The sequence below is a fragment of the Miniopterus natalensis genome, chromosome 1 (genome assembly GCF_054644295.1).
Source record: "Miniopterus natalensis isolate mMinNat1 chromosome 1, mMinNat1.hap1, whole genome shotgun sequence".
In the NCBI taxonomy this organism is placed as follows: domain Eukaryota; kingdom Metazoa; phylum Chordata; class Mammalia; order Chiroptera; family Miniopteridae; genus Miniopterus; species Miniopterus natalensis.
Window position 1 is genome coordinate 148789148 of NC_142081.1, and position 26234 is coordinate 148815381.

At 35.0% G+C, this 26234-nt stretch overlaps 1 protein-coding gene across 2 annotated transcripts in view; it reads right to left on the reverse strand.

The window, feature by feature from the left end:
• The window catches only part of GRID2 (glutamate ionotropic receptor delta type subunit 2), a 1226675-nt gene that overhangs the window by 239330 nt on the left and 961111 nt on the right, over positions 1–26234 (reverse strand). For both annotated transcript variants that reach the window (XM_087826562.1, XM_087826560.1), the window contains exon 12: positions 17176–17314. In XM_087826562.1, the coding sequence (XP_087682688.1) occupies positions 17176–17314 (139 nt within the window). The remainder of the gene's footprint in view (positions 1–17175; positions 17315–26234) is intronic.

Below are 26234 nucleotides of genomic sequence, written 5' to 3' on the forward strand. Positions count from 1 at the left end.
GGATTTTTTCTTTCAAAGGTTGATGTATTCAAATAAAGAAGAAGAAGGAGAATATGTATGGTCTGTGTGTAAAACAACAAAATCAGCACCATTTTCCTATTTACAGCATAGCCAATGGCCCTTGTTCTTTGGGAAACCACAATCTCCATTTTAGTAGCTTGATCTCCTCTGTGAAGTTTCCCTAAACCCCACAGGTACAAGTTTGTAAAGGAGGTCTGATGAAATATAAGGGTATCAAGGGAAATGATGGGGTAAGCAGGACTCTAACACTCCTTGTTGTCAAAAGAAAATTTTGTTTGCAGATGGCTTAGCCCATACTGACGAGCTCAGGGAGAGCTATTTTAAGTGCATAAGAATGCCACTATTTAGTGACAGCAGGCCCAGGAAAGAGTTAAACGTTCTTTAGCACAATTATGCTAGGTTCCTTATTTTTAAAGATTAAGGTCAAAGTCACGTTAGTGGAAGGAGGAATATGGTTTTCTCATAGCAGATTGGACTGTAGAGCCTAAAAGCATAATTTACAGGGCAAGGTAATTTGGGAAGAGCACAGCCACAGCTATTTCTAGTGGGGAGATTATACTAGCACTGAAGTGACTGTGTTTTCCTTCCTCTAATGGCTCCAGAAGTTTGTCCTTTACAAGACAGCAGATGCCTGAAGTCTGAGGCCAACAAGTTTGAATGATACCAGACAGGGCAGAGGCCTAGGATTCTTCTACTTGTGGAGACACAAAAAATTTCCCGAGGGAGGCCCCCTGGATGGAGAGAGTACTTTATAAGAAGGGCCATATGAAGACCGAAGAGGAATGAACATTTACAGAGGACACTCAGCAGATGAGGCTGGCTCCAGGTGGGATGCTCAATTAAGGCCTAAGTGGTGCAGCCTTCTCCAGTCCCCCTGTCTATCCCTCCTCCTTCACCTGCCATCACACCTGCTTTTATATGGGGCAACAGAGTAAATTAGATAAAATGTGGCTCCAGGTCTTTGTTCTCTGCACTTCCTTAGAATACCTATATGATTTTTTATTTTTAAGAATGATTTAAACATCCATCACAATTTCAAGTGTGCTTCATCTGGAAAAAGTGTGTAGCAGTACTCATGAAGAGGACACCTCTCCTTTCCAAACGCTGTCCTTATGTGGGTAGAAGACTAGGCCTGGAGGACTGCAGCCCAGAAGATGACTCTCAAGTCTTTCCTGACTCACTGAGAAATATTTATGCACCCTCTCCCTCGTAGAGCCATATATCTGCCACGTCCTATCTGCCATGTGGCATAGATAGGACAGTCATAGGTAATACTGGAAATTCATATGAAATAGATGCCCTTGAGAAAGACGGGTGTCACGGGCAACTTAGGGGAACATTCACATGCACTTGGAGAGACTTAAACTTCCGATACACATTTTTTAAAATTTAAATGATTATTTTTTCAATTACAGTTAACATTTAATATTATTTTAGTTTCAAGTGTACAGCATAGTGGTTAGACATTTATATAACTTACAAAGTGATGCACTCAATAAGTCTTGTACCATACACATTTAAAAGTTGATTCAGATGTGGGTATGGTAGGTCATTTTGGAGAACCCAAAGAAAGATGGAAACACTTTGTTCTCTTACTGCTGGTAGGCATAATTAATAAAAATGATTGTTAAACTTTCTCCAAAATGACAGTTTTATACAAATGCAGGAAAATAGTCATCTGAGAATCTGATTGTCGTGTCTGACTTGTTGACCAACATTATCAACTAGGGGCTAATTTTCTCACATCATGATCTTGATATGTAGCAGATATTATATTTTTCTACCTGCCAAAATAATGATCATTTATGACCCCCTTTTCTATTTTAAATGGCCTATTAGTTAAACACAGTAGTCTTTAATAAAATATAGATATGTACACTAATTAAGCAAAACTCCATTGCAAAAGGCCTGGTATTTTATGAATTCAATTACTTTGTAATTTTCCTATGCAGTTTGTTTCTTAAATATTGTGAAAAAGATGCAATATTTATTTACCCATGACAATATGAACAAATATGGAGGTATCCTAACTTTGTATGGCCAACATTTCATTATGTCACCATTGACTGTCAGCTAATCATAAAATTTATGCTAACACTATATACTCAAATAATCCAATAGACTCCAATGATGCCCATGAATGTCCCTAAGGATCAACAAATTTCTAGAAGAATCCTAATAAAATCATAACATCGGAGAGTTATATCGCTTAATGCTGAATTCGATTATGTACGTAAAGCTCATAAACCAGCCTCCAAAACAGACCTTTTCTTCCTAAGGCATTTTAATGATTCAGAAAACTTAAAACCAAGATGTTCTCACTCATGTCTAACCTAAAACCCTCCTATTTCACATAAGCCTCTGATTTTGTTCTCACTGGAAATGGACAATAGTGATTCACTACATCTAGTTCAATGATTCTTTATGTAATAAGACATGTCTTTTTCATTTTCATTCATTAGTCTTCCCCTTGTTGAGTTAAAAACACTAAATTCCTGTAGTGCTTGCTTACTCACAGGATCTCGTACTCAGTTTGTTACATTGTTATTAATTGAGCAATATTTTCCTTTCCTATAGCAATTTTTGCATAATTTATGGACCCTGTAAGTAGTTCATGGTAGTCTGATGAAAGGCCTGAACGACTTTTACACTGCTAGGTGGCTTGGGTCATTTTCTCTTTAAACACCAATGCTACATGTCACAGTTATAACTGACAGATGACTCATTCTGAAACTGCCTTCATCCTCAAATGTTAAACTATTATAGATACACATACACACACTGAGTTTGTTTTTTCCACCTCTGAGTGAAATGTCACATATTAAACTTCATCTCACTTCTAATTACCTTGTTTAATTTGTCAAGGTCCTTATGAATTCTTACAGTATGGTTCTAGTCAATAATCACCCCTACTCAATATAAAGTAATCTGCATACTTAATAAGCTTACTCTCTATTCCATACTTCCAATCAACACTGAAAATGCTAATTAGGATCAGGGCCAGCCTTGACTTATGGAAAAATAACTTTATTCAATATACCCTGCAAGGCTGACATTGAACTATTGATCACTGCCTCACATATGGCCCACTAACAAGCTCTGATATAATAATACATAATAATTACCCCATGAAACAATGACTCGAATAAAATACAGTGTGGATTCAAGTGAGGAGTCAATAGTAATTTGTAATTTTTTCCCTATAAGATTTTTTAAGGAGATTAAAACATTAATCACATTACCAGGTTATTTATAGTGGAAAGAAATAACTAAAGAGAAAGAAGGTACCAGGAATAACAGTACTAATTCACTAGCTTATCTGAAGACGCCGTGAAACATGACTGTCAAAGTGCCCTGCAAGGTCACTGTTTCAGTGAAGGTCCTGACCAATCTAAAGACAAAAATCCTGGCTCTTCATACAGAGCAGGGGACCAAGTTTCTGCTGATAACCTAAAGTTTCCCAAATACAAAGACATTTTTCTTCTTTCCAGTGCAGTAGGTCTGGAGATTTCTCCAAAAACATTTTTTTTTTAAAGAATCATTCAGAGGAATTAACCTCTTTTCCTAAATAGGTGATATTTCCTTTTCAAGGGCTTTCAACTAAAAGAAGGTCTAAACTGCCTGTCCTGAAGCTCAGAGCCAGGTCTTATGAGCAGCCGCTCAGATTACACAAGCGCCAACTGTTGTGCAATGTGCCCTGCCCTTCACTCAGCAGCAAATCTTGAGAGTTGTGCAGCAGCCTCTCACAAAACGACAGTCTTCACCTGAACACGCAGCCCGCCAACCTGCTGCAGAGCTTGTTCTTTCCCTTTCCCATGACTTTCTGTGACCTGGGGCATCTGGTGATTCCCAACCTTGCCCTTAGGTTAAAAGATTAGGATCTGGGCAACAGGGACTGTAGTAGGGGTTTGTGTAGGGAGTATGTGTGTGGACTGGAAGAGAAAGCCATTAAAAACAAATGGACTCTCTTTAGACGGCGAACCTGTGGAGGAACTGAGAGGGTTAGAAGACAAACGGGGTCAAACAGATACTTAGGGGAGGGTGAAGGCCTGCACAGCAAGATTGCTGGCATGATGGGGAGGGGAGAAAGGAAAGGTGGGGCTAGAAAAACAGAAAGGGAAACAAAAAAGATAAGAGGTGGAGGGGGTCAATTAGGGGGGAAAATGGGACACCTGTAATGCTTTCAACAATAAAGATAAATTAAAAAAAAGAAAACAATTTCATGTACAGCATTATCTAAAAGAATAAAATATCTAGAAACAAACAAACAAACAAAAAATAAAAAGATAAGGCAACACAAGAGTTTCCTTTCAAGTCTGCCTTTCAATGTAGGACTTCTTTTATTAAGGTATCTATGAATATATTTTTTATCAGTTATCTCACACTTGTTTTTTCATTTTCATAGTTCTTTAATTGATATCCTTGCTTATTAAAAATCACTTTAAGTCTATAGAAATTGCAAATAATTAACAAGGCCTGTTAAATAAAGTAATGGTATCCATAGTGTCCTGCAAATAACTACTAGACTTTTAAAAAGCATTTTAAAGTTTCCCGACTGTTTAAACAGATTTTAACAGTAATCTGGATGGTTATATATGGTTCCCAGTTTAAAAAGGCTTGAGTTTAGATCATCTAGATTACTGTCTTTTAGAGTAGTTTTAGGTTCACAGCAAAATTTAGAGGAAGGTACAGAGGTTACCCATTTATATCCCCCACCCTCACACATGCACAGCCTCCCCCATTAACAACATTCTCCACCATAATAGCACACTAGTTACAACTGATGAACTACATTGATATACCATAATCACCCCAAATCCCTGGTTTACATTCGGATTCACTCTTGTTGTCACACAGTCTACAGATTAGGACAAATACATAATGACATGTATCCATCATTATAGTATTATACAGAGTATTTTCATTGCCCTAAAATGCTCTGGTTCCACCTGTTCATTCCCTCCACCACTGATCCTTTTGCTATCTCCATAGTTTTGCCTCTAATTCTATTTTTTTATAAATGAAAAATTCCGACTGTATCTCAGACCTTGTGTAAGAAGATATTTCACTTGTGCAGTTGATGAAGAATGTAATAGTTGAAGAAAAATTGAAAATAATAAAAAATGTAAAAGCAAATGTTTGTAGAGTGAGAGAAAGAATGGATCACATTTTTAAAGACAGAACAAATTAAGGTAAAAAGTGGTATAAGAACTTGGCTAATTTAGTAGCAGGAAAGAGAACTTGGTCTCCAGTCTTCTTCAGCAGAGTTCCTCTGCCAAGCATCCCTGACTGCCAATCCCACTGTCACTGATTTCCATCACTTTACCTACAGTAACTTCACAAAAATATTCCCCAACTCAAACCAGCTCCTCCAGAATGACTAAACAGGCTGCTCCCGAGTGTAGGGTTTTACCCATATCCACATACTTGTGGTAGGTAGGATTTATTGATTCAGCTCACCTCGGGTAAGAATGGGAAAGAACAAGAAATAGAAAAGAGACAGGGGTTTATATTCTTGAGTACTAATAAGTTTCTAGGTTTATATGACTAAGGTTGGTGAGAGAGAAAGGAGGATTTGGCTTGTTGAGAATGATTCAGCTTATCCAGAAGAAGATAATCTTTGAGGTTGTGGGAGTTTATTAGTTTGCCAAAGTTTTCATCTTGTTGGGCTCAGTATAAATAGAGTCTATGGCAATGCTAATATAGCCCTATTCCTGGAAGACAACATTTTATTAAATGCTCACTGAAGGGTGGCTTTGAAAGACCAACATACTTCTGAGGGGTTTTATTTCTTTTCCAAAAATAAAGACGATGTCTAGTCTGTATCATCTAGATGGCTATATGTTTATAAAACATCTATCACTGTAGCACTTACAGGCTTTGACAAGTAAGCCACTTCAACACTGAGCAATACAGAGTAAGCAGATGGATGTCTTCTCTGTCTGCAGTGCCTGTATACTCTGGAGCTGAGGCTATACTATTCTGTACTAAACTGAGACAGAAAAGCAGATGAATCAGGCCCGGCTCACTGCAGTCACCTTGATTTTGGCTGCTTCTAAAAAAGTGTGCAATTCCCTGCTGAGAGCTATGAAAGAGCTTCTTACTAGAGGGCTGACTAAGGGATCCCAGAGAGCATACCATTTGGTCTCCCTCTCTTATCCTGGAACAACAGGACAAAGAAATGGCTCTCACATATCTTTCTGATTTTTTAAATCCTCACCCAAGGATATGTTTATTGATTTTTTTTAGAGAGGGACAGAGAGAGAGAGAGATCGGCTGCCTCCCCTACGGTCCCAGACCAGGGATCTAACCCACAACGTAGGTATGTGCCCTGACTGGGAATCCTCCAACCAACTGAGCCACCCAAGCCAGGGAATATCTTTTTGATTTTTAAAAAACATATCTTTATTGATTTTAGAGAGAGGAAGGGAGAAGGAGAGAGAGATAGAAACATCAATGATGAGAGAATGAATGGTCATTGATCAGCTGCCTCCTGCATACCCCTGACTGGGGATGGAGCCCACAACCTGGGCATGTGCCCTGAGTGGGAATCAAACCCAGATTTCCTGGATCCTAGGCTGATGCTCGATGCTGAGCCACATGGGCTCTTTCTGATTTTTTTATGAGGTGTATAAACAAGTCATGGACTTCAAATTCTCGGCCAGATTCTAAGAAATCCCTTTTTGGCTCATTCACTTAAATGCACATTTACTTGTAAAAAACTATGTACTCAGTAAGGCACTACACAAGGCACTCTATTGATACAAAGGTAATAAAACCACCTTTAAGAACATATGTTTTAATTAGAAAGGTGAAACAAGAAGAATTACACTCCAAGAAAAGGCTGGACATAGTTCAGGGTGTAAGCCAGGTAGAGGCAAAGTGGTTCAAAAGAGGATTACTAAATATGGCTATGGACGCTATGAGGAAAGCTACAACATACAGGAAGTAGTATCTGGGCTGTGTGCTATGAGAGGGTAATTAAAGAGTTAAAAGAGAAAGCTTGCCTAACAAAGGCATCCTGACCCAGATGTTGTGCTAGTCACTATCAGTAGCAGCTCGATTTTAGTGACAGTTAATCAAGCTAAGGTGAGACACAGAGTGAATCATTCTTTTAAGTCCTTATTTATGTTTACTTTCAGATTAGGCTTGCTGGTTGACAGCCAGATTTTTACCTTTGGAGGGCCTGGAGGATTGAGTGGCTGGGAAAGCAGACAACACCCAGTGAGGGCGACCAAGGGGTAGGGGGTGGCAGCTGTGTCAGAAACAATAGTAGCAGGGACAACTTTAGGTCTAGGTGAAGCAGGTGAAAGGATGAATTCAGTGTATGAAATTGTAGACAAAATGGTAAAAAAAAAATAGTTATTAGCACCACCAAAATGAGCTGGAGAGAAGAACAGTCCGAAGAAACTACATGAGCTCCTGGAGATGAAGTAGAGAAATGAAAGCAAATATTAGGTAGAGTATATCCAAGAGTCATACTGTGTCCTTTTAAAAATATTCTTATAATAAGCTTGTGAAGTTGAACCCATTCTCTTTTTATTCTTAGGGAAAATAAGGGTTAAATAATTATGGAAAATGACAAGATCATTCAGGTAATAAGTGGCAAAGACTATGCAGATTTTTTTGAATACATGGTCTCTAGGATACCATGTTACTTAGAATTATCTGGAAGTAACTTAGCTCAATATTATTTAGCCATTAATTCTTTTCTGTAAAACTCTTTATGTTTAAAAAAAATACTTACCCTGATGTTTTTCATTTATTCATTTGTTTACTTATTTCAATTAGTAAAGGTTTAGTATATTTGTTAATTATAGATGTTATGATCTGCTGGCTAAGACAAAGGTTCCAGTGCCAGACTGCCTGGATTTACTACCCTAGCTTTTAGTTTCACCATCTTCAATTGGAGATGAAAATAATTTATCCCTAATGGGCAATTATGAAAATTAAATGAGAACACCTATGCAAAGCATTAGGAAAGTGTCTGACACATAGTAAGCACTCAGTAAATGTTAGCTGCTCTTATTATTAATGCTCTGTGCCAGGCACTCTGAGAGTCATTAAGGGCACAAATATAAATGTGACCTAGTCCTTGCCTTTGAAGAATTAACACTCTCAAAGAAAAGACAGATGCTTAATAACTAGTTGTGCCTGGGCAAATGGAAGGTGCCAGAAGAGAAGATGAGAGCTCTGGGTCATTTCAGGGGAAGGGAACAGTATGTAAACTCCACAGAAGCATGAAATGTCCTACAAGTTTGAATTGACTGGAGCATGAACCAGTGTGAAATGGGTTAATTGGTGCCAGTAGACAGAAAGGAGGCTGATCAGCTTTCAAAGAGTTCATATGCTCTGCGGATGGAGTTGGACTTTATTCTGATGGGATGAGGTAATGATGGAGATTTTCAAGCCAATTTTAAGGATGGAAGAAGGTAACTGACTGGACTCCACACTCCTAACAATACACTTGAATGAGGAGAGAATGGAAAGAAGGAAGCAATAGTGGAGAAAAGAGAATTAGAAGTGAAGTAGCAGGCAGGGAAGGTCAGGATCTTTGATTGCCTCATATCAAGAGGAAAAAGAAAATAAAAAAGAAATATGACTTAGAATAAAAAAAGATAGAAAATAAATAGGAGAGGGGAATATAGTTAGCCTCTACCTCATTTTGAAAATAGTTTGCTAATCAAACAATGTAACCCATCAAACATGATAAAGAAGAAAAATCATATGAGCATATCAATTAATGGTGGGGGGCATCTGACAAAATCCAACTCCCATTCTTGATAAACACACACACATACACACATAAAACACACACAGATAACTAGGAATAGAAAAGAATATCCTCAGCTTGATAGAGGATATCTACAAAAACCTACAGTAGACATTATACCTAATAGTGAAAGACCGAATGCTCTCCTAAGATGGGGAACAAGATAGAGGTGTCCATCCCTGGCTGGTTTGGCTCAGTGGTTAGAGCATTGGCCTGTGGATTGAAGGGTCCTGGTTTGATTTCGGCCAAGAGCATGTACCTTGGTTGCAGGCTCAGTCCCCTGCCCCAGGCGGGGTGGTGTGGGAGGCAGCCAATCTATGTGTTTCTTCTCACATGGATTTTTTTTTTTCCTCCTCTCCTTTCCACTCTCTGAAAAAGCAACCAAAAAAATATCCTCTGGCAAAGATTGAAAAAAAAAAAAAGATAGAGGTGTCCATTATCACCTCTCTAAATTGACACAGGACTAGAGAAGCTCTAGCCAGCACAGAAAAGTCAACAAAAGGAAATAAAAGGCATATAGATGAGAAAGAAAGAAACACAACTGCTTAGTTTTGTAAAGAGCATGAAGGTTTACATAGAAAAATCCCAAACAATCTACCCAAATCGCCTAGAATTCACAGCAAGGTCAAAAGATAAAATGGACATATAAAATGAATTGTACTTTTATCTTAGCAATGAATATGCAGAAACCAAAATTAAAAATCAAATGCAATTTATAATCACTGGGAAAAAAGAAATACTTAGGCACAAATCTAACACGTGCCGGACTTACATGCTGTCAATTAGAAAATGCTGATGAGAGAAATTAAGGTGCATATAAGTAGAGAGATATGCCATGTTTATAAACTGGAAGACTCACTATAGTAAAGATGTGAATTCTCCCCCAAATGATATACAGATTTAAGCTATTCCTATAAATACTAGCAATACTTTTTTAAAAAAAAATGCAGACAAGATTATTCTGACATTTATATGGGAAGGTAAAGAAAATAGAATAGCTAAAATAATTCTAGGGGAAAAAAGTGGGAGGAATCCTTCTACTTGATTTCAAGCTTTAGTAATCAAAACTTTGTATTATTGGTAGAGTGATAGCTACATAGATCAATGGAACAGGAACAGGAGCCCAGACATAGACTCTCACAGTATGGCCAACTGTTTTTTTTTCAATACAAAGGTGTACAAGCATTTCAATGAAGGAAACACAATTTTCTTTAACAAATGCTGCTGAAAAATATCCATAGGGAAAAAAATGAACTTCAACCCAAACTTTACACCTAATACAATACTTAACTCAAATTGAATTATAGATTTAAATGTGAAATGTAAAACTAGAATACTTTTAGAAGAAAACAGTAGAAATTTTGGGGGATCTAGGACTTAGTGAAGTCTTAGACACAACACCAAAAGCGTAATCCATAAAAAAATTGATAAATTGGGATTCATCAAAATTTAAAACTTGTGGTCTATGTGTGACCCTGTAAAGAGAATGAAAAGACAAGCAACAAACTAGGAGGAAATATTTGCAAACCACATATATGACAAAAGGACTTGTATCTCGAGCATGTAAAGAATTCTAAACAGTAAAAAGACAAATAATCCAATTAGAAAATGGACAGAAGACATGAAGAGACCTTTTGTGTAAGAGGATATAAAGCTGAAATATATTCCACATCACAAGCCACTAGGGGAATGCAAATTAGGACCACAATAAGATACCACTACATACCTATCAAAATGGCTAAAATAAAATTTAAAAATAGTGACAACACCAAATGCTGGAAAGGATGCAGAAATTCTGGATCCCATACATTGCTGGTGAAATTGTAAAATGGTATAACCACGCTGGAAAATATTTTGGCATTTTATTAAAAACTAATCATACACTTACCACATTATCTAGCAATTGCACTCCTGAGTATTTATGCCAGAAAAGTAAAAACATATCCACACAAAAACCTGCACATAAGTGTTCTTATCAGCTTTATTTGTAACAGCTAAAAACTGGAAACAACAAAAATGCCATTCAATAGGTAAATTGTTAAACAAGCTGGTACATCCATACCATGGATTACTACTCAGCAATAAAAGTCAATAAACTATTGATGAGCACAACAACTTGGGTGGATCTCAAGGGAATTATGCTGAGTTAAAAACAAAAAAGTCAATTTCAAAAGGCCACATACTGTATAATTCAACTTATACAGCACTTTTGAAATCACAAAAATTATAGGAATGGAGACCATATTAGTAGTTGCCAAGCACTGGTGGGGGGAAAAGGAGTCGGTGTGACTATAAAGGGGTAGAATGAGAATTTTTAACGATGGAATAGTTCTGTATCTGTACAGCAGTGATGGTTATACATGCTACACTTGTGATAAAAGCAGCACGGAACTCTATGGACATACTATACCTCTGCTAATTTCCTGGCTTTGATATTGTACTGCAATTATTTCAGATGTAACCATTGGGGGAAACTAGGAGAAAGGTACCTGATACATCCCTGTACTGACACCTCTGCAATTCCCTGTGTATATATGATCACTTCCAAAGAAACAGTCACAAGAAAGTTTGCTTAAATATGCACAGAGTTTATTGCTACATGACAGATTATGCATTATTAATGCCTCGTCCTTCAGAATTTTACTGTACTTTCCTATTTTCTCAAAATAGACTTGTATTACTTTTATTATAAAAAGAAAATGCATTACAATTGAATAAAAATAAGCCTGACTGTATTTGATGGCTCAAGGCTAAAAGTAACTAGCAGGCGGGATGGAGTCTGAATAGCAGACCTTGAGATGCAACTTCTCTACAAAATTACATCTGAGAAGTTGCCTAACCAGAGTGATTTCTAGCATCATCTCACAAGTACTTCTCTTCTTCTCTACCTGTTTAGCTAAGAGGCAGTAAACTACATGCTCTCTTTATATATATACTTTAAATAAAAAAATAAACTGAGGCTATCGTCCTGCTTTCACCAGAAATGTAGATGTTAGCCTAGGGACATAACGTTTCTCAAGCCAAATTTATTATAAGTTACCTTTAAAACATAGGAATTTTCTAATTAAATAGCCTTTGAAACAAGAAGATACGTGGGTTAGACTTACATCAGGTAGAGAAATACTAATTAAATGCCATGAATATACAGGGTGTCCCCCACAAATCTATACACACTTTAACAGCTGACAGCTCAGTTTTGAAAATGAAATGTATTTTAATAGACACTATCTTTTTAATTATTCAAAGTGTGTGTATACTTTTTTTTTTTTGACAACCTATATGTGCGTTAGATATTTCTAATGAGTTCCCATACACTCCTACACCTATTCCCACAGAAAAAGCTGTCTTTCTAAAATGATGTCACTCTCTACTATTTCCAGGAAAGAATTCCAAATTCCTTTAAAAGCCTTATCATACCCTTTAGGATTCAGCCCCACCCTCCTTTTCTATATCATTTCCCAACACTCTCATATCACTCATCCCAAACCAGGAAGAAAATTAATATATTTTTATCATTTACCCTTTGCTAGACACTTATCTCTGTTGCTTTTGCAAATGCCCATGAGTAAGCTACCCCTTCAGTCTGTTGAAGTCCATCCTTTAAGATCAAACTCTCAGAAGATACTTCAGAGAAGCTCTGTGATGCCTAACAGTTTCTATTCTTCATTTTCCCACTCCTCTCCATGTACTGAGTGAAATTACTCCTTCCCTTGTGCTCCCACAGCATTTTATAAATAATTCTATTCTAGCCCCTGTGTCATTGAGTTATACATTGCTCTCTCCAAATAGATTGTGATTCATGGATGCCACTTAAATAACTTGATAGACTAAGTGACTAGTACAGTGCTTAAATTTTATATAGATATATAATTAGTTGAACAAAACATATGAAGCTAATATATTTATTTAGGAGTTTTTATAGTTAGGAATTCCTCCACTTCCAAAAGTGTGATTGTAATGATCTCTTTTAATACTGTTCTGCTAAAGATAGTTACACAGTTCCTTGAGGGCAAAGGAAAGGTAAAAGTCATTTCATTAGAGAGCACCTATCAGTTGCAACCATTCTCGCTGTTGATATGCTAGGGAAAAACTGGTCTCCTCCAGTGGGTAGAATATTTATGAATCTCTTATTGCATATACTTAGAAAGAAATTTATCCTAAATTAGTTTGACTTAGTGGCTGCATTAACTCAATATTTTGTTTAGTCCAACCTCAACCATTATGAAGAATGACAGTATTAAATTTAAATGTATGGCGGGAGGTAGGGATCCCTTTGAATAGACTCAGACTCACTTATAGCCTCAGGAAATGAAAGACCTCAAGCTTTACCACCAAAGATCAATCTGAGTAAAATTATTAATGACTATAACTGTATAACTATAATTTTCCCTGTAGCTATTTTCACTTTTATATGTGAAATAAGCAGGTTTTAAAAAACTGCATCACATCAAAGACTAATGGAGCTGTTGTTGATGATGTTTGCTCTGAAAATTCCTTCAAAGCTTTATATGCTCCATTTCACCACAGCAACCTTTAACCTGGTTACCAACAAAAAAAAGTATTTTCCATTTTCTAGGTATTTGAAAAAATTAAGCTACATGTTCTTACAGCTCAATGACAATGTAAAAGCTTGTGCCATTAGAATCTTGTAGAAATTGCATATTTTTCCCTTGAAACTGAACTGTGCATCTCAACACTACCCATCTCCAGCCGTCACAATCTGTAATAGTTATGTTGAGCAGCCCCCATCATTGAAGGGATATGAAATCAACTTATGAGTTATATTTTCCAGGGAAAATGCACTTTCAAAAATTTTATTAATAACAAGTGCCAACTAGAAAGTTAGATGCCAATAAATACTTAATTTTGAAAGTGGGGTACATTTTATAAAATGTGTTAAGCTTCTCAAGAATACCTGTATTGGATCGCTCCTACCAAACTATGAGTTTCTGTCAAGCAACTGTTCAAAAGTAGTTGCTTTCCTCCCCCTCTCACTCTTGTCCCTCTAATCATCTCTACCTCTTCTTGTCTGGAGAAGTGACTTTGAATTTGGGGGATGAAGATGTGGTTGGTATGTGTGTGCTAATGGCAGAGCAAAAATTAGGTTGGGAAAAGGTACACTGACGAGTACTGCTTCATTCTGTGATGTGCAAATCTCATGAATACAAATGATTAGGAAGCATGACATTGGATGGTATCGTAAAAAAAGGTTTTGTCTTTTCTAAGAAAAATCAGACTTAGAATTTCCCCAGAAAATCTGACATTAGTTGCAGATTGGAACTTTGAACGTTTCCAAGAAACACCGAAAGCAATTATATTTACCAAAACAGCTGAGGCATGAAATTAGAAGAGACCTTTAAGTTTGGGAAGAGAATCAGGCTTCTTTTAACTGGCTCTGATTTTTCCCCTTTCAAAATTAGCCTAGTGATAAGAGTAGAAGGAAGGGAAGATTTATCATATCCACTGTTGACTTTTAATAATGTGAGTTGGCATTAGAAAGAAATATGTTTTTTAAAAATGAATATTCAGTTATTTTAAACTATGAAACTACACTTGAGGAAAACATCATGTGAAATTATCTTTTCCTATTTGATTTATTTTTAGAAAAACCTAATGGGTGCAAAAATCTGATAGAGGCTTTTGCTCCCGCTATTATCGCATGAAAGTTGAGGCACAAACTACAGCTGGCAAAGTTGGTAATGACTGACTAGTTTACATACGCACACACACCGTGCGGTCTACAACCTCAGTGAAACGGTGACTCAAGCAAACCACTTGTAAGAACCACCACTAGACAGGGAAAAACTTCAAGAGGTAATGTTGTGGATTAGTATCAAATTGATATGGGTTAGATTTCTAGCTCTGACACTACTGACGATGTGATCTTGTGCATTTAGCTTCCAATTTTTGTTTCTTTATCTACAAAATGGCAATAAAAATAGTATCTGTATTATTAGGGTTATTTTGAAGAATAAATGGATAAAATATATAGTATGCTTATTAAATTCATAGTAAATTCTTAGTGAATCTTAGACGTAATTTTTGTTGATTATTATTGTCATTTACTGTAAAATCATTTTATTTAAAAGTGTCTTCATTTATTTATTTAAATATGCTTCAAAATCAGATTAGAGCTATGGGTTTTTAGCTTTAAGTACACTCAAAATGTGACAAGTTAAACATAATTAATATGAAATATATTGGTGAGATAAAATACTCTGTTTTAATTTTTAAAACTATCTCTTTTTAAAAAAATCCTCATCCAAGGATCTTTTTTCCATTGCTTTTCAGAGAGAGTGGAAGCGGCGTGGGGGGAGGGGGGAACACATCTATGTGAGAGAGACACATTGATTGGTTGCCTCCTGCACGGGCCCTGACCAGGGCCAGGGATTGAGCCTGCAACCGAGGCACGTGTCCTTGGCCAGAATCAAACCCAGGACCCTTTAGTCCGCTGGCTGACGCTCTAACCACTGGGCAAACTGACTAAGGCTAAAACTATCTTTCTTAATGTGATTTCTATTATTGGATCTGCCAAGCAGTCCTACCCTGAACGGCAGATATCAATTATAAATATAACCTGCTCATGTTGGGATAAATGCCTACAGAAGTGACCCAACACAATAATCTCCTAACTTTGGGTACTCCATTTCCTCATACCAATGGTGAATTTGAAGAATGCAATCCTTTATATCTCTATACTTAACAACGAATAAGGCTACGGCACATCCTTAATGATATTCTCTAAAAACAACTGGCCATACAAAAGAATAAGGATGTGGCATGGGAACTGGTGTGGTACTTTTAAAACATAGACTTAAGAATCAGAAAGATTTCAGGCTTCATCTTTAATTAGTAATTTATTAGCTGCATGATTTGGTTCAAGTAACTTATCTTTTCAACTTCAGTTGTAAGATGGGCTATTAATAGAATGTATTTCACAAGATGGTTGTAAATATTAAATGAGCCAATGCATGTTAAACATTTAGCACAGTCTGGCATCTTGTGACTGTTAAATAAATAGTAATTATTATTTCATAACTTCACTAATTTCATTGATTTCTTGGCTGGGTGATTGTAATAATTTTCATTATTGCTTTGATAACTTATGCCACATATAGAACTGCATATAAGAGTAATAAATTGAGAGAATATGAGATTTTTGTACCAAAGATATAATTGAGAAAACAACTTAAGGAGCATGATTTGATGAGAGAAGCTGGAAACACCATTTTCATAAATGGATGAAAAAATTTACTATTGCCATTATTAGTTGAAATTTTGGATTTCAGTTTGTATACCACAAGCAAATAAAAATACCTTAGTTTTATTATAGATCAATAATTCTTGATTTCATTTTTAGTATTGCCATATAACATAATAGTTTGTGGCTAATAGACTTCATTTACATATTTTTTAAGGACAAGAACTCATGTTTTCTTTTAAGAATAAGTTAAATCCCCATGAATTCCTTGATAAATCTGATTATTCTGTTTGAATTGTCAGTTTTGTTAGGAAATGAATGTTCTTCAACTTTAGGAAAAGTCAAACTACCTTGTTTTTGGATGAATAAAATATTTTCAGGGGAATTTTGGTAAAAGAATATATAGAACACTATGTTCTAATAAGGCAGAAGTTGTATTGTGGTGTTGATTATGGCAGACACTACAAAAGCAAAATTGGCCATGGTAAATCGAAGACCTTTGGGCTCTCAGGTCTCAGGAGAATGGTATCTGTGAATTGAGACATTGACTTAGGTAACTTCTAGGATTTAAGTGAGTGCACCATAGTTAATGACAATTTACCACAACTGCAGCTGGAAAAACAGCAGCTATAATGACCACATTAGGTATAACGTAGTGAGGAGATATGTATAAAGTAGTTTTATCTCCAGATAGCTTTTCTCTCTCTCTCCCTTTCCCCATCTCTCTCCCTACCTATCATCGATCTATCAGTTAATCATCTAATGTCTGTCTGTTTACTCAGACTGTGACTAATGGGACAGACTGGAGACGAAGATGATTAGTGTCAAACTTGAAATACATATACTTTAGTGTGACCCCTTTTTCCTTCCCTTATACAGTGCTGCCCAGACACAGTCATACACTGTGAAGGTTAAAATTCTGAACACATGTTATCCTTCCAGGAAAATGTGAGAAACAGCATTCAATTATTCCCAGAATTTCATTTCATTAAAAAATTGCTCTTCTAATACCATATTTTCAGGAGTTGGGCTATCCTGTGATATCTGTGTATCATCAACTGAAGCCTTTACTCAAAAGGAAGTTGTAAATGTATTATCAGAAACCACATACTTATTTAAATGCCGTGGCACTCCTGTCATTTCTCATGTTTTGCAGCTAATGGATTCTTTGTCTACTTACTGGATGGAGCTTTCAATGCGAGTGATAGTGAGGAAAGCAGCGAGGTTTGCTGTGTAAGATGAGATGACAATCAATGCAAACAGCCACCAAGCCCCCATCATCATTCGTGTAGCCAGAGTTGTGTAAGGGACCTCCCCACCTGTGGAAGAAAGCAAAGAGAATTAAAGAACATCAACAAGTATTTATTGAGAATTCTGAGGTCATACATGTTCAATACTAAGTTAATTCTTAAGTAGCGAGAAATCTTTGTATAATACATGAGCATAGATCTCTGTATTTTGTTTATGTTCATTATTTTATATTTAATTCTCTTTTTTGAGACTATGTAAGACCCAGTCAAAAAGAAACATGATAAACATTTGGTATAATATGTTTGAATGATATTTCTTTTTCCACCTTTTTGATCAACCCTAGAATTAATTGCCCTCTTATTATAACCACAGACATACACTTTATTTCCAAGGGCTTAATTATTCATCTGTTAGGTGATATTAATACTATTATGCTTCTGTTTAATACAAAATTTTTAGACTTCCAGTTCAATAAGCAATATTGAAGATTACTTTTGGTTAAATTCCCTAGAATCACAGGTTACTAACAATCTTGGGATCACACATATTATTATTGGCTTCAGCATCATCACATATGTTTTGTTCTCCTAATGGACTAGTCACTCTTTACAACCTTGTTGTAGAATCTTCTCTATCTTTTAAATGTTGGAGTGCCTTTGGGCTTGGTCTCTAGATTGCTTCTGTTCTCTGTCGGCATCTCCACCCCAGCTAATCTCAAGTCCCCTGACTTTGAATATCATCCACAGTATACTTTGATAACTCTCAGATATATATTTCAAGCTCCACTCTCTCTAGAAAGCTATAGATAAATACTTACATGCTTTGCACTTGGAGTCTAATGGGCATTTTAGGCTTATCCCATTTAAAACAAAACACTTTACTTTCACTCCTAAATTAACACCCCAGTCTACACTATCTCAAAAATGGCACCACTCTTCACTCTATTTCTCAGACCAAATACTTAGGAATTTTTCAACGTCCCATTCAGTAGCAAGTCCTGTCACCTTTAGTTTCAAACTGCATACCAAATCCTACCTCATCTCATCATTTCTAGTTCTATCACTTCTTCTTGGACTGTCCTGCTAAACCACTTAAATGATTTACTGTTTACATGCTGGGCACTACCACTCCTAATTCTATCACCATGATGAACTTTAAAAAAAATTAATTAATTTTTTAATGGAATGTATTGGGGTGACACTGGTTAATAAAATTACACAGGTTTCAAGTGCACAGTTCCATAACACATCATCTGTACACTGTATTATGTGTTTACCACCCCAAGTCAAGTTTCTTTCTATGCACTTTAAAAATGAGAATGAGCTCACAATATTCTCTTGATCAAAACTTCCAGTGGATTTCCATCACTCTTGAAAAAATAAAATCCAAAATCTCTACCAAAGCATACCAGTGCTTACATGACCTAATATCAGGTCAATTCCTGACCTTATCTCTTATCCCACTCTCTTGATAACCTTCTTGAAATTTCTTCTATGCTGATTTCTGTCCTAGGGCCCTTGCAGTTTCTTATGACAAGAATTCTCTATTTTAAATATGACTTTTCCCTTCAATTCATTCAAGCTTCTGCTCATATGATACTTCTGCACAAACGCTTTATTACCATTGGAGAGAAAATAACTCCCCACAATCCCACACTCCCAATCTCCTTATCTTTTCTTAGATCATATTTAAATATCTTTGTTTATTTTTCACCCTTACAATATAGTTTCTGATATAGCAACAGTTTCTGTCCCATCTTAAGTGAGTAAATATTTGTTGAACGAATATGTTTTATATGAATTTAGTAGTCCTAAAACAAATTAGGCTTATGCTAATAGTAAAAATCATTCAAGGAGATATAATACTAAATTTCCCTAGGTCCATCAATTGTAAATGACTTAATAGGATTCAATTAATTTACGTATCAGGCAGGTTTTTAGGTCAATCATTATTTCTCACTCTGTAATATCTAAATTTTCAGTGTAGTTCAAATGTACCCTTTCGTTATGTCCTGAGCTATTTTCCTGATGTAATATACTCAGAACAGGCCAATCTCTGATATCTGATACACATTTTTCAAAGCAGTTAATATGCATTTCAGATATTCTCTTCTTCAAAGCAAATATTCACTCAACTTTTAAAAGATAAATGCAAAAGAAAATATTTTTAAATCTACATGGCAACTTCCTAGGCAAAAACACTAATTGAAAAAATAATAAAATACCAACAAGATGATTGCTAAAGACTGAAAGATGTTAATGTGCATAACAAAAATGGTTCAAGAAATTAGTAACTGAAAAGGCTAATGGGAGGTTAATTTCATAAAGTGTTCAACCTTTAATAGAGTTGTTATCACTCATATGAAAGAATATTTGTTGAGCTTTCTTCACCCATAGCATATAATCTACACTTTGGGTAACTCAAATATTCTTGTAGAATCTAAATAAAATGATATTTTATTTGATATCTGCACTTACAAATCAAATGCTAAAAGTAATGGGAGTCTTGACTTCCAATTTTGGTAATTCTGAACAATCTTTCTACTGACAGCAACTAGAAAAATGGAACATGTAATGCATTTAAGAGCTAAAGAGGCAGTAAAAAATTAGAAGGCCAAGATCCCAAAGAAAAAAATAACTCATAAATGTGACCTGATATTTAGAACTACTTTCCCAGAGGGATAAATGCCGATTTATCATGAGGAAGCCAAAGACTGAGAAGTTGAGCAATGCTTTTGAAAACCTTCAAAGGTTAAGTGGTTATAAAAATTATGTCCCAGGGCTTGCCAAATGGGGATAGGACTGAGAAAACCAAAAAAATCTTCATATGCTTGGAAATCAATAATTGCAAGTCTATTAAGCCACAGATCAAAGAAAAATATAAGAGAAATAAAAATTATTTGGAACTTGATAATAATAAAAACACTCCATACAAAAACTCTGTAAGTTTTAATAGCTGATGGGATGCTGCTAAATTTGTGTTTAGAGGGAAATTCATAGTCTATAATGTATAAGAAAATGCTGATAATCAATGAGCTCATCAATTTTAAGTTTAGAAAAATCAAGGTCAACTTAAAGAACACAGAAGCAAGAAAATAATTATAAGAGCAAAAATTAATAAAATAGACAATGTAATAGAGGAGGTTGATCTAACAGTAGTTTGGTCACTTGACAAAACCTATAAAAACTATTAATATTGATCACAAAAGTAGATAAAGGCCCCAAAAAATTAAATAATAGGAGTAAACAGGGTACTTCGTTACAAATGTTACAGACATTAGAACGATAAGACAAGGAAGTTCTATGTAGAATTCTATGCCAATTAATTTGAAAATTAATATGACATGGCCAAATTACTAGAAAAATTACCACCAAAAGAAATAGAAAATATGAATGATCTTATAACTATTAAAGACTTTGAATCCACAATTAAAACTTACCCATCAAAAAAACTCAAGGTCATTAGCCTTACTGGAAAAATCTAACAAATGTTTTAGCAAAATTAACTCTAATTTTACACAATTTCTTTTTATATTAGAAAAAACAAGATACTATTCCATACATTTTATATAGAAGGCACAAATTTTATAACAAAATCTGACAAAATCATTCCAAGAAAGGAAAATTACAAGCCAATGTTTCATGACTATAGATACAAATAACTTAAAATAAATTAGCAAAGTGAAAATTGCAGTAAGTAAATAAGTATGTTGGGTTTATTATATAAAAACTAGGGTTGGTTTAACACTCAAAAATCAACCATTGGAATTTGCTACATTGACAATACAAAGGAATAAAATCTTATAGTAATCTTGGTAGATGCAGAAAAGGCACAGGTAAAAATCAACATTTAGTCTTAAAACAAAGGAACCTAGGAATAATACAGCAAAGTAGAACTAAAAGAACAGTTCTTATTCTCTCAAAGAGTATTTTCAGAAAACCTATAGTAAACATCATACTTATAAATAAAATAAGTATTTTTAAAGGCTGTCTAAAAGCTACAAGCTGTTACCACTTCTATTCGATTGACAGTACAAACAATGTGGTGCAGCAAGACAAAAAATAAAAATACTTAAGGATTGAAAAGAATTAAGCAAAGTCATGAATTGGAGATGATGTGAATATGTATGTGGAAAACCTAAGAGAATATAGGATAAATTACTAAAATCAAGCTAGTTATTAGTTTTCTATGGTACAATGTTAAAAAAATCAATCAAATATATGTAAATATTAGCAACAAATTCTTAAAATATGGAGTTAAAAATATATATTATTTTCAATTAAAAATATCAAATACCTAGGAATAAAGATGTGAAGGACCTCTACATGAAAATCTATAAAATTTCTTGCAGTGAAATAAAAGAAGGTTAATTAAATGAATAAATACATTGTGTTTACTGATTGAAAGACTCAGTATTATAAAGATATAAATTCTTCACAAATTGATGTATAGATTCAGTGAATTGCAAATAAAAATCCCAGGTTCTTTGTGTGAGGAGAAAGAGAGAGGAAGAAAAGAGAGAGAGAGAGAGAGAGAGAGAGAGAGAAAAGCTGATTGTAAAATTTATATGAAATTTCAAAAGGACATATATGGCCAAGACAGTGTCTGAGAAGAAAAAAACCTGGTTCTAAGCTGACAGTAGCTTTGTATAGTAATTCAAACAGTGTGGTATTTATACAAGGATAGACCAAGTCAATAAAAATTGTCTATGTGGACCTAAATACCTGATTTATGCCCTGCTGGCACTGCAGTACTGTACAGCAAGAGAGGTCTTTTCAATAAGCACTACTAGGTCAATTTGGAGATATATAAAAAATAATGAAACTTGTCTCATAACTTATACCATATGCAAAAATCAATACCAAGTGGCCAATAGATATAAATATAAAGTATAAACAATAAAACTTCTAGAAAATAATATAATATATCTATGCCCTGGCTGGGTGCCTCAGTTGGTTGGAGCATTGTCCTGTTCAGCAAAAAGGTTGTGGGTTTGATTTCAGGTCAGGGCTCATACCTAGGTTGTGGGTTCAGTCCCTGGTGGGGGTGTGTAAAGGAGGCAACTGATCGATGTTTCTGTCTCACGTAGATGTTTCTCTCTCTCCCTTCCTCTCTCTCTCAAATCAATAAAACAAAACAAAACACAAACATACCCTCAGGTGAAGATTAAACAAAAAAGAATATATCCATTATATCCACAAGACTGGGCAGCAAAGATTTCTTGAATAGAGCAAAAAATGCATAGTACAAAAGGAAAGATTGATAAATTTCACTATAATAATACTTCATAGTTTAAAAGACACCATTAAGAGTAAAAATACATGCCACAGTAGAAGATCTCTGCAATACATAACTAACAAAAATCAATATATATTAATAACTTCTATAAAATAAACAATAATTAGAAAAATGGGTGAGAAACTGAATAAAACATAACCAAAAGGCCTATAAGCATGTGAAAAGGTGGCAATCTCATTGGTTATCAGGAATATACAAACTAAAAGAAAAATGTAATACCACTACATAGCCACCAGAATGATTAAAATAAAGAAATAGATAATATCCAGTGTTAGCACGATTGTGGAGCTACCAGAATGCTTGTACCCTGTTGTTGGAGTTGTAAACTGGTTTAATCACTTTGAAAAGCAATTTGGCAGTATTTCTGAAAACTATTATATGCATATCTACTTCTTAGGTACATATCTTAAGAGGGAATATGTGTATCAAGTGACATACACAGGAATGTTCATAGCAGCATTATTCATAATAGCCCCAAACTGGAAATAGCTTAAACATTCTTGAAGAGTAGAATGTATAAATAAATTATGGTATATTTATATAATGGAATATTATACAGAAATGAAAATGAGCAGAGATTTTATTTATATATAACACCACAAATGGATTTTACAAACTAAATTTTGAGTAAAAGAATGCACACTGTATGGTAGTTTTACAAAAATAGGCAACATGAATAGCAGTGCTGATAATCCCTTGAGTGATTACCTTTGAAGTTAGAGAATCATGGTTGAGACAGGGCAATGGATGCTGTGTCACTGGTAATGTTCTATCTTTTCCTATGTAGTGATTACATAGGTGTTCTATTGCTAGTAATTCACTGAGCTTTGCATTTAAGTTTTACGCACTTTTCTGTATGTAAATAATATTTCACACTTAAAAAAACTAAATAAAATTAGAAAGGAGAGAGAAGGGTGAGTTTAACAAAGACATTATTTTCCTTTCTCTCTCTATTTTCTTTGTGTGCACATTTGAAAAGAAAGGTCTTTTCATTGATTCAGGATGGTAGAGGAGACAATCAGGTAAAAAACAAAAAATTATCTGCTAAATTAAAAACACAGCCCACTTTGTTAAGGCACGGCAGAAATTAGGCTGGCAATTCCTGACACATCAGAGTGTGCAAAGGTCTGATTCTAGAGTTAGGTATTTTGATTCCTATAACACCTGGGGAATGTGAAGCCTCCCTGTATCACTCTGCAGAAGCATGTGAAATTTCTATTTTCCAAAGTGACCCTTCTATTATAAGGAAGATCTTTTTGACATAGATTTGCATTTTGATGTGACTGGTTTGCCACATCAAAAATATGTCAACTTTGCTACTGTATATATTATCTTGCTTATAAGAGTTGTTAAAGGAATAAAATAATGTTTTACTGTTAGGCAAGATTGTGAAATTTGATAATTTCACCTGAATCAAGCAACAATTTGTCACTGTAAGTCTTATTCTGTGTGAGTTAATATGCATCTTTGTGTTGGCCTGAAAATATGAAGAGTAATTAATTGTTTAAGATTCTACAATTTGGCTGTTTGGTAAATCAGCTTTTCATAGGTTTACAAACTCACAAAGTGTTTATTATATAATCTTGGACTATGAAACTGTTTTATGAAATATGAATAAGAAAAAAACAACAAAAATTATTACCTTTCCTTATAAACATTCCTTTTCAAGAGTTCAATCTTTATTCTTATTTGGAAAAATGGCTAAAGGCTCTTATAGCAAATAAAAAATTTCCAAAATTATGGACAACCAAGTATGTTCAGTAGGCTGGTCATTTGGAGTGTCAATAAGTATTAGAATACTTCCCATAACAAAAAGTTTCACACTGGCAATTTAGAAAATATGAAGAAGGGTATTTTCGGAAACTAGTCATTGCCAGGACAGTGTTCTATATTTAAAGATGGGAGAGAATATAAATATCTCTTAAATGCTTAAGGTGTGTCTGTCACATTAGATTACATTACATAAGGTATATAATCTATTTTTTGAAGCTCATTCATAAATAGTCAAGTTGAGGGAATGACCGTGAGCAGATTTGTAAATGCCTTCCTGTTTTTTCCTTTGGTGGAGCCTGCAGAAGTATAAGGAGAGGCATGTGAGCTATGCTATGGTTTGCCATTGGCCACAGGTTATAGGTCCACTATCTGAACCCATTTGCAAGGTAGGGCAGGTTTCTATTATGTGGCATGTCTATCATTAGTACAACAGAGGGCTTTAGGTGGTGGGGAGAAGTAGCATCACAGGGGTGTTATGTTGGGGAAGTTGTTCCATTTAAAATTATCTTTCAGTGTTATTTTATCATCACAAGAACAAAGCTCAGTTTGGTAATACCAAATCTCTTTAAGATTATGAATTTATTTTTATAAAGGAAAAGCAAATCTCATGCTCCCTTTGGCAGGCAACAGAAACTAATTAGAATTAATATAGTTATTTTCTATTTAATGAAAATAGAACAGCTTTTATATTTATATTAAGGAACACAATCTTTATTAACAATAACTTTACTCCCACCATAATCAGTTTCAAGCATTCCACTCTCCCATGCCATCTTCTAGTTTTGAGCTTTCTCCCTCTATTAAATCTACGTCCCACCAAGATCTATCTCAGATCTATTGACCCTATCACATTTTCACTATTCCTTTCTATCCACTTAGATATACTTTCCTCTTACCCAGCTTAAATTCAGTAACTTGTTAAAATCAATTCATTGCATTTATCTTGAACTCCTTTGAAATCCTCTTAGCAGAGCCCCAGAATCAAATACAACTCTTTCCCTACTCTATGTGTATAAACTGTGAAGCTGAATCTAATTATGGAATAACATAAAAATGTGTAAGTTATTTTAAATTCATGGCCACAAACTTCAAATAAGCCTCTAATGTAGCCTCACAGTCATTACATCTCCCTAGAAATTCTCTCCCCCACTCTCTTACACATTTATTTCAGTGTTTCTCTGTCTTCTAATACCCAAAACCTCACCCCATCTTCCCTCTCAGAAGTTGATTATGATATCTTATTTATTTATTTATTTTTGCATAAATTTATTTCTTTTTTATTAAATTTTTTGGGATGATATTGGTTAATAAAATCATATAGGTTTCAGGTGTACAATTATATAATAATACATCATTTGTATATTATATTGTGTGTTCACCACCCCAAGTCAAGTCTCCTTCCAGCAATCTCAGGAAACTTTGAGAGAAAAGCAAGATACAAAACAGTTTACAGTGTGCACTTTAGGGTAAAAAAGGAGGAAGAAATGTGTTTATATTTTCAAAATGAAACAATAAGAAAATGAAGAAAAATAAATACACCTGGAGAAGGGAGGAGCACAGTGACAGGGAGAAAGATGGAATTTAGATTTCTGTGACTGTCCTTTGTTAGTTTTAAATTCAGAACAGGTGACTGTTTTACATAATTACAAAGAATGTTAAATTTTAAAAAGAGCAAATTGAAAACAAACTGATACAAATGAACTTGAGAGCATATCAAGTTAGTGACATAATTGTACAGAAAAAATAATTACTTCAAATGACTTTATACACTCGCTGCTTCCCCCCACTGAGGGCCACAGTGCTTTGGGGCATGCTCTCCTACAGCTCTTTTCAGGCTCCTGTCACTGTTTCTTTCCCTTGCCCTTTTGGCCTAGGAGTGACAGTAGCTCCCTAACTAATGGGTATTGTACCAACCCT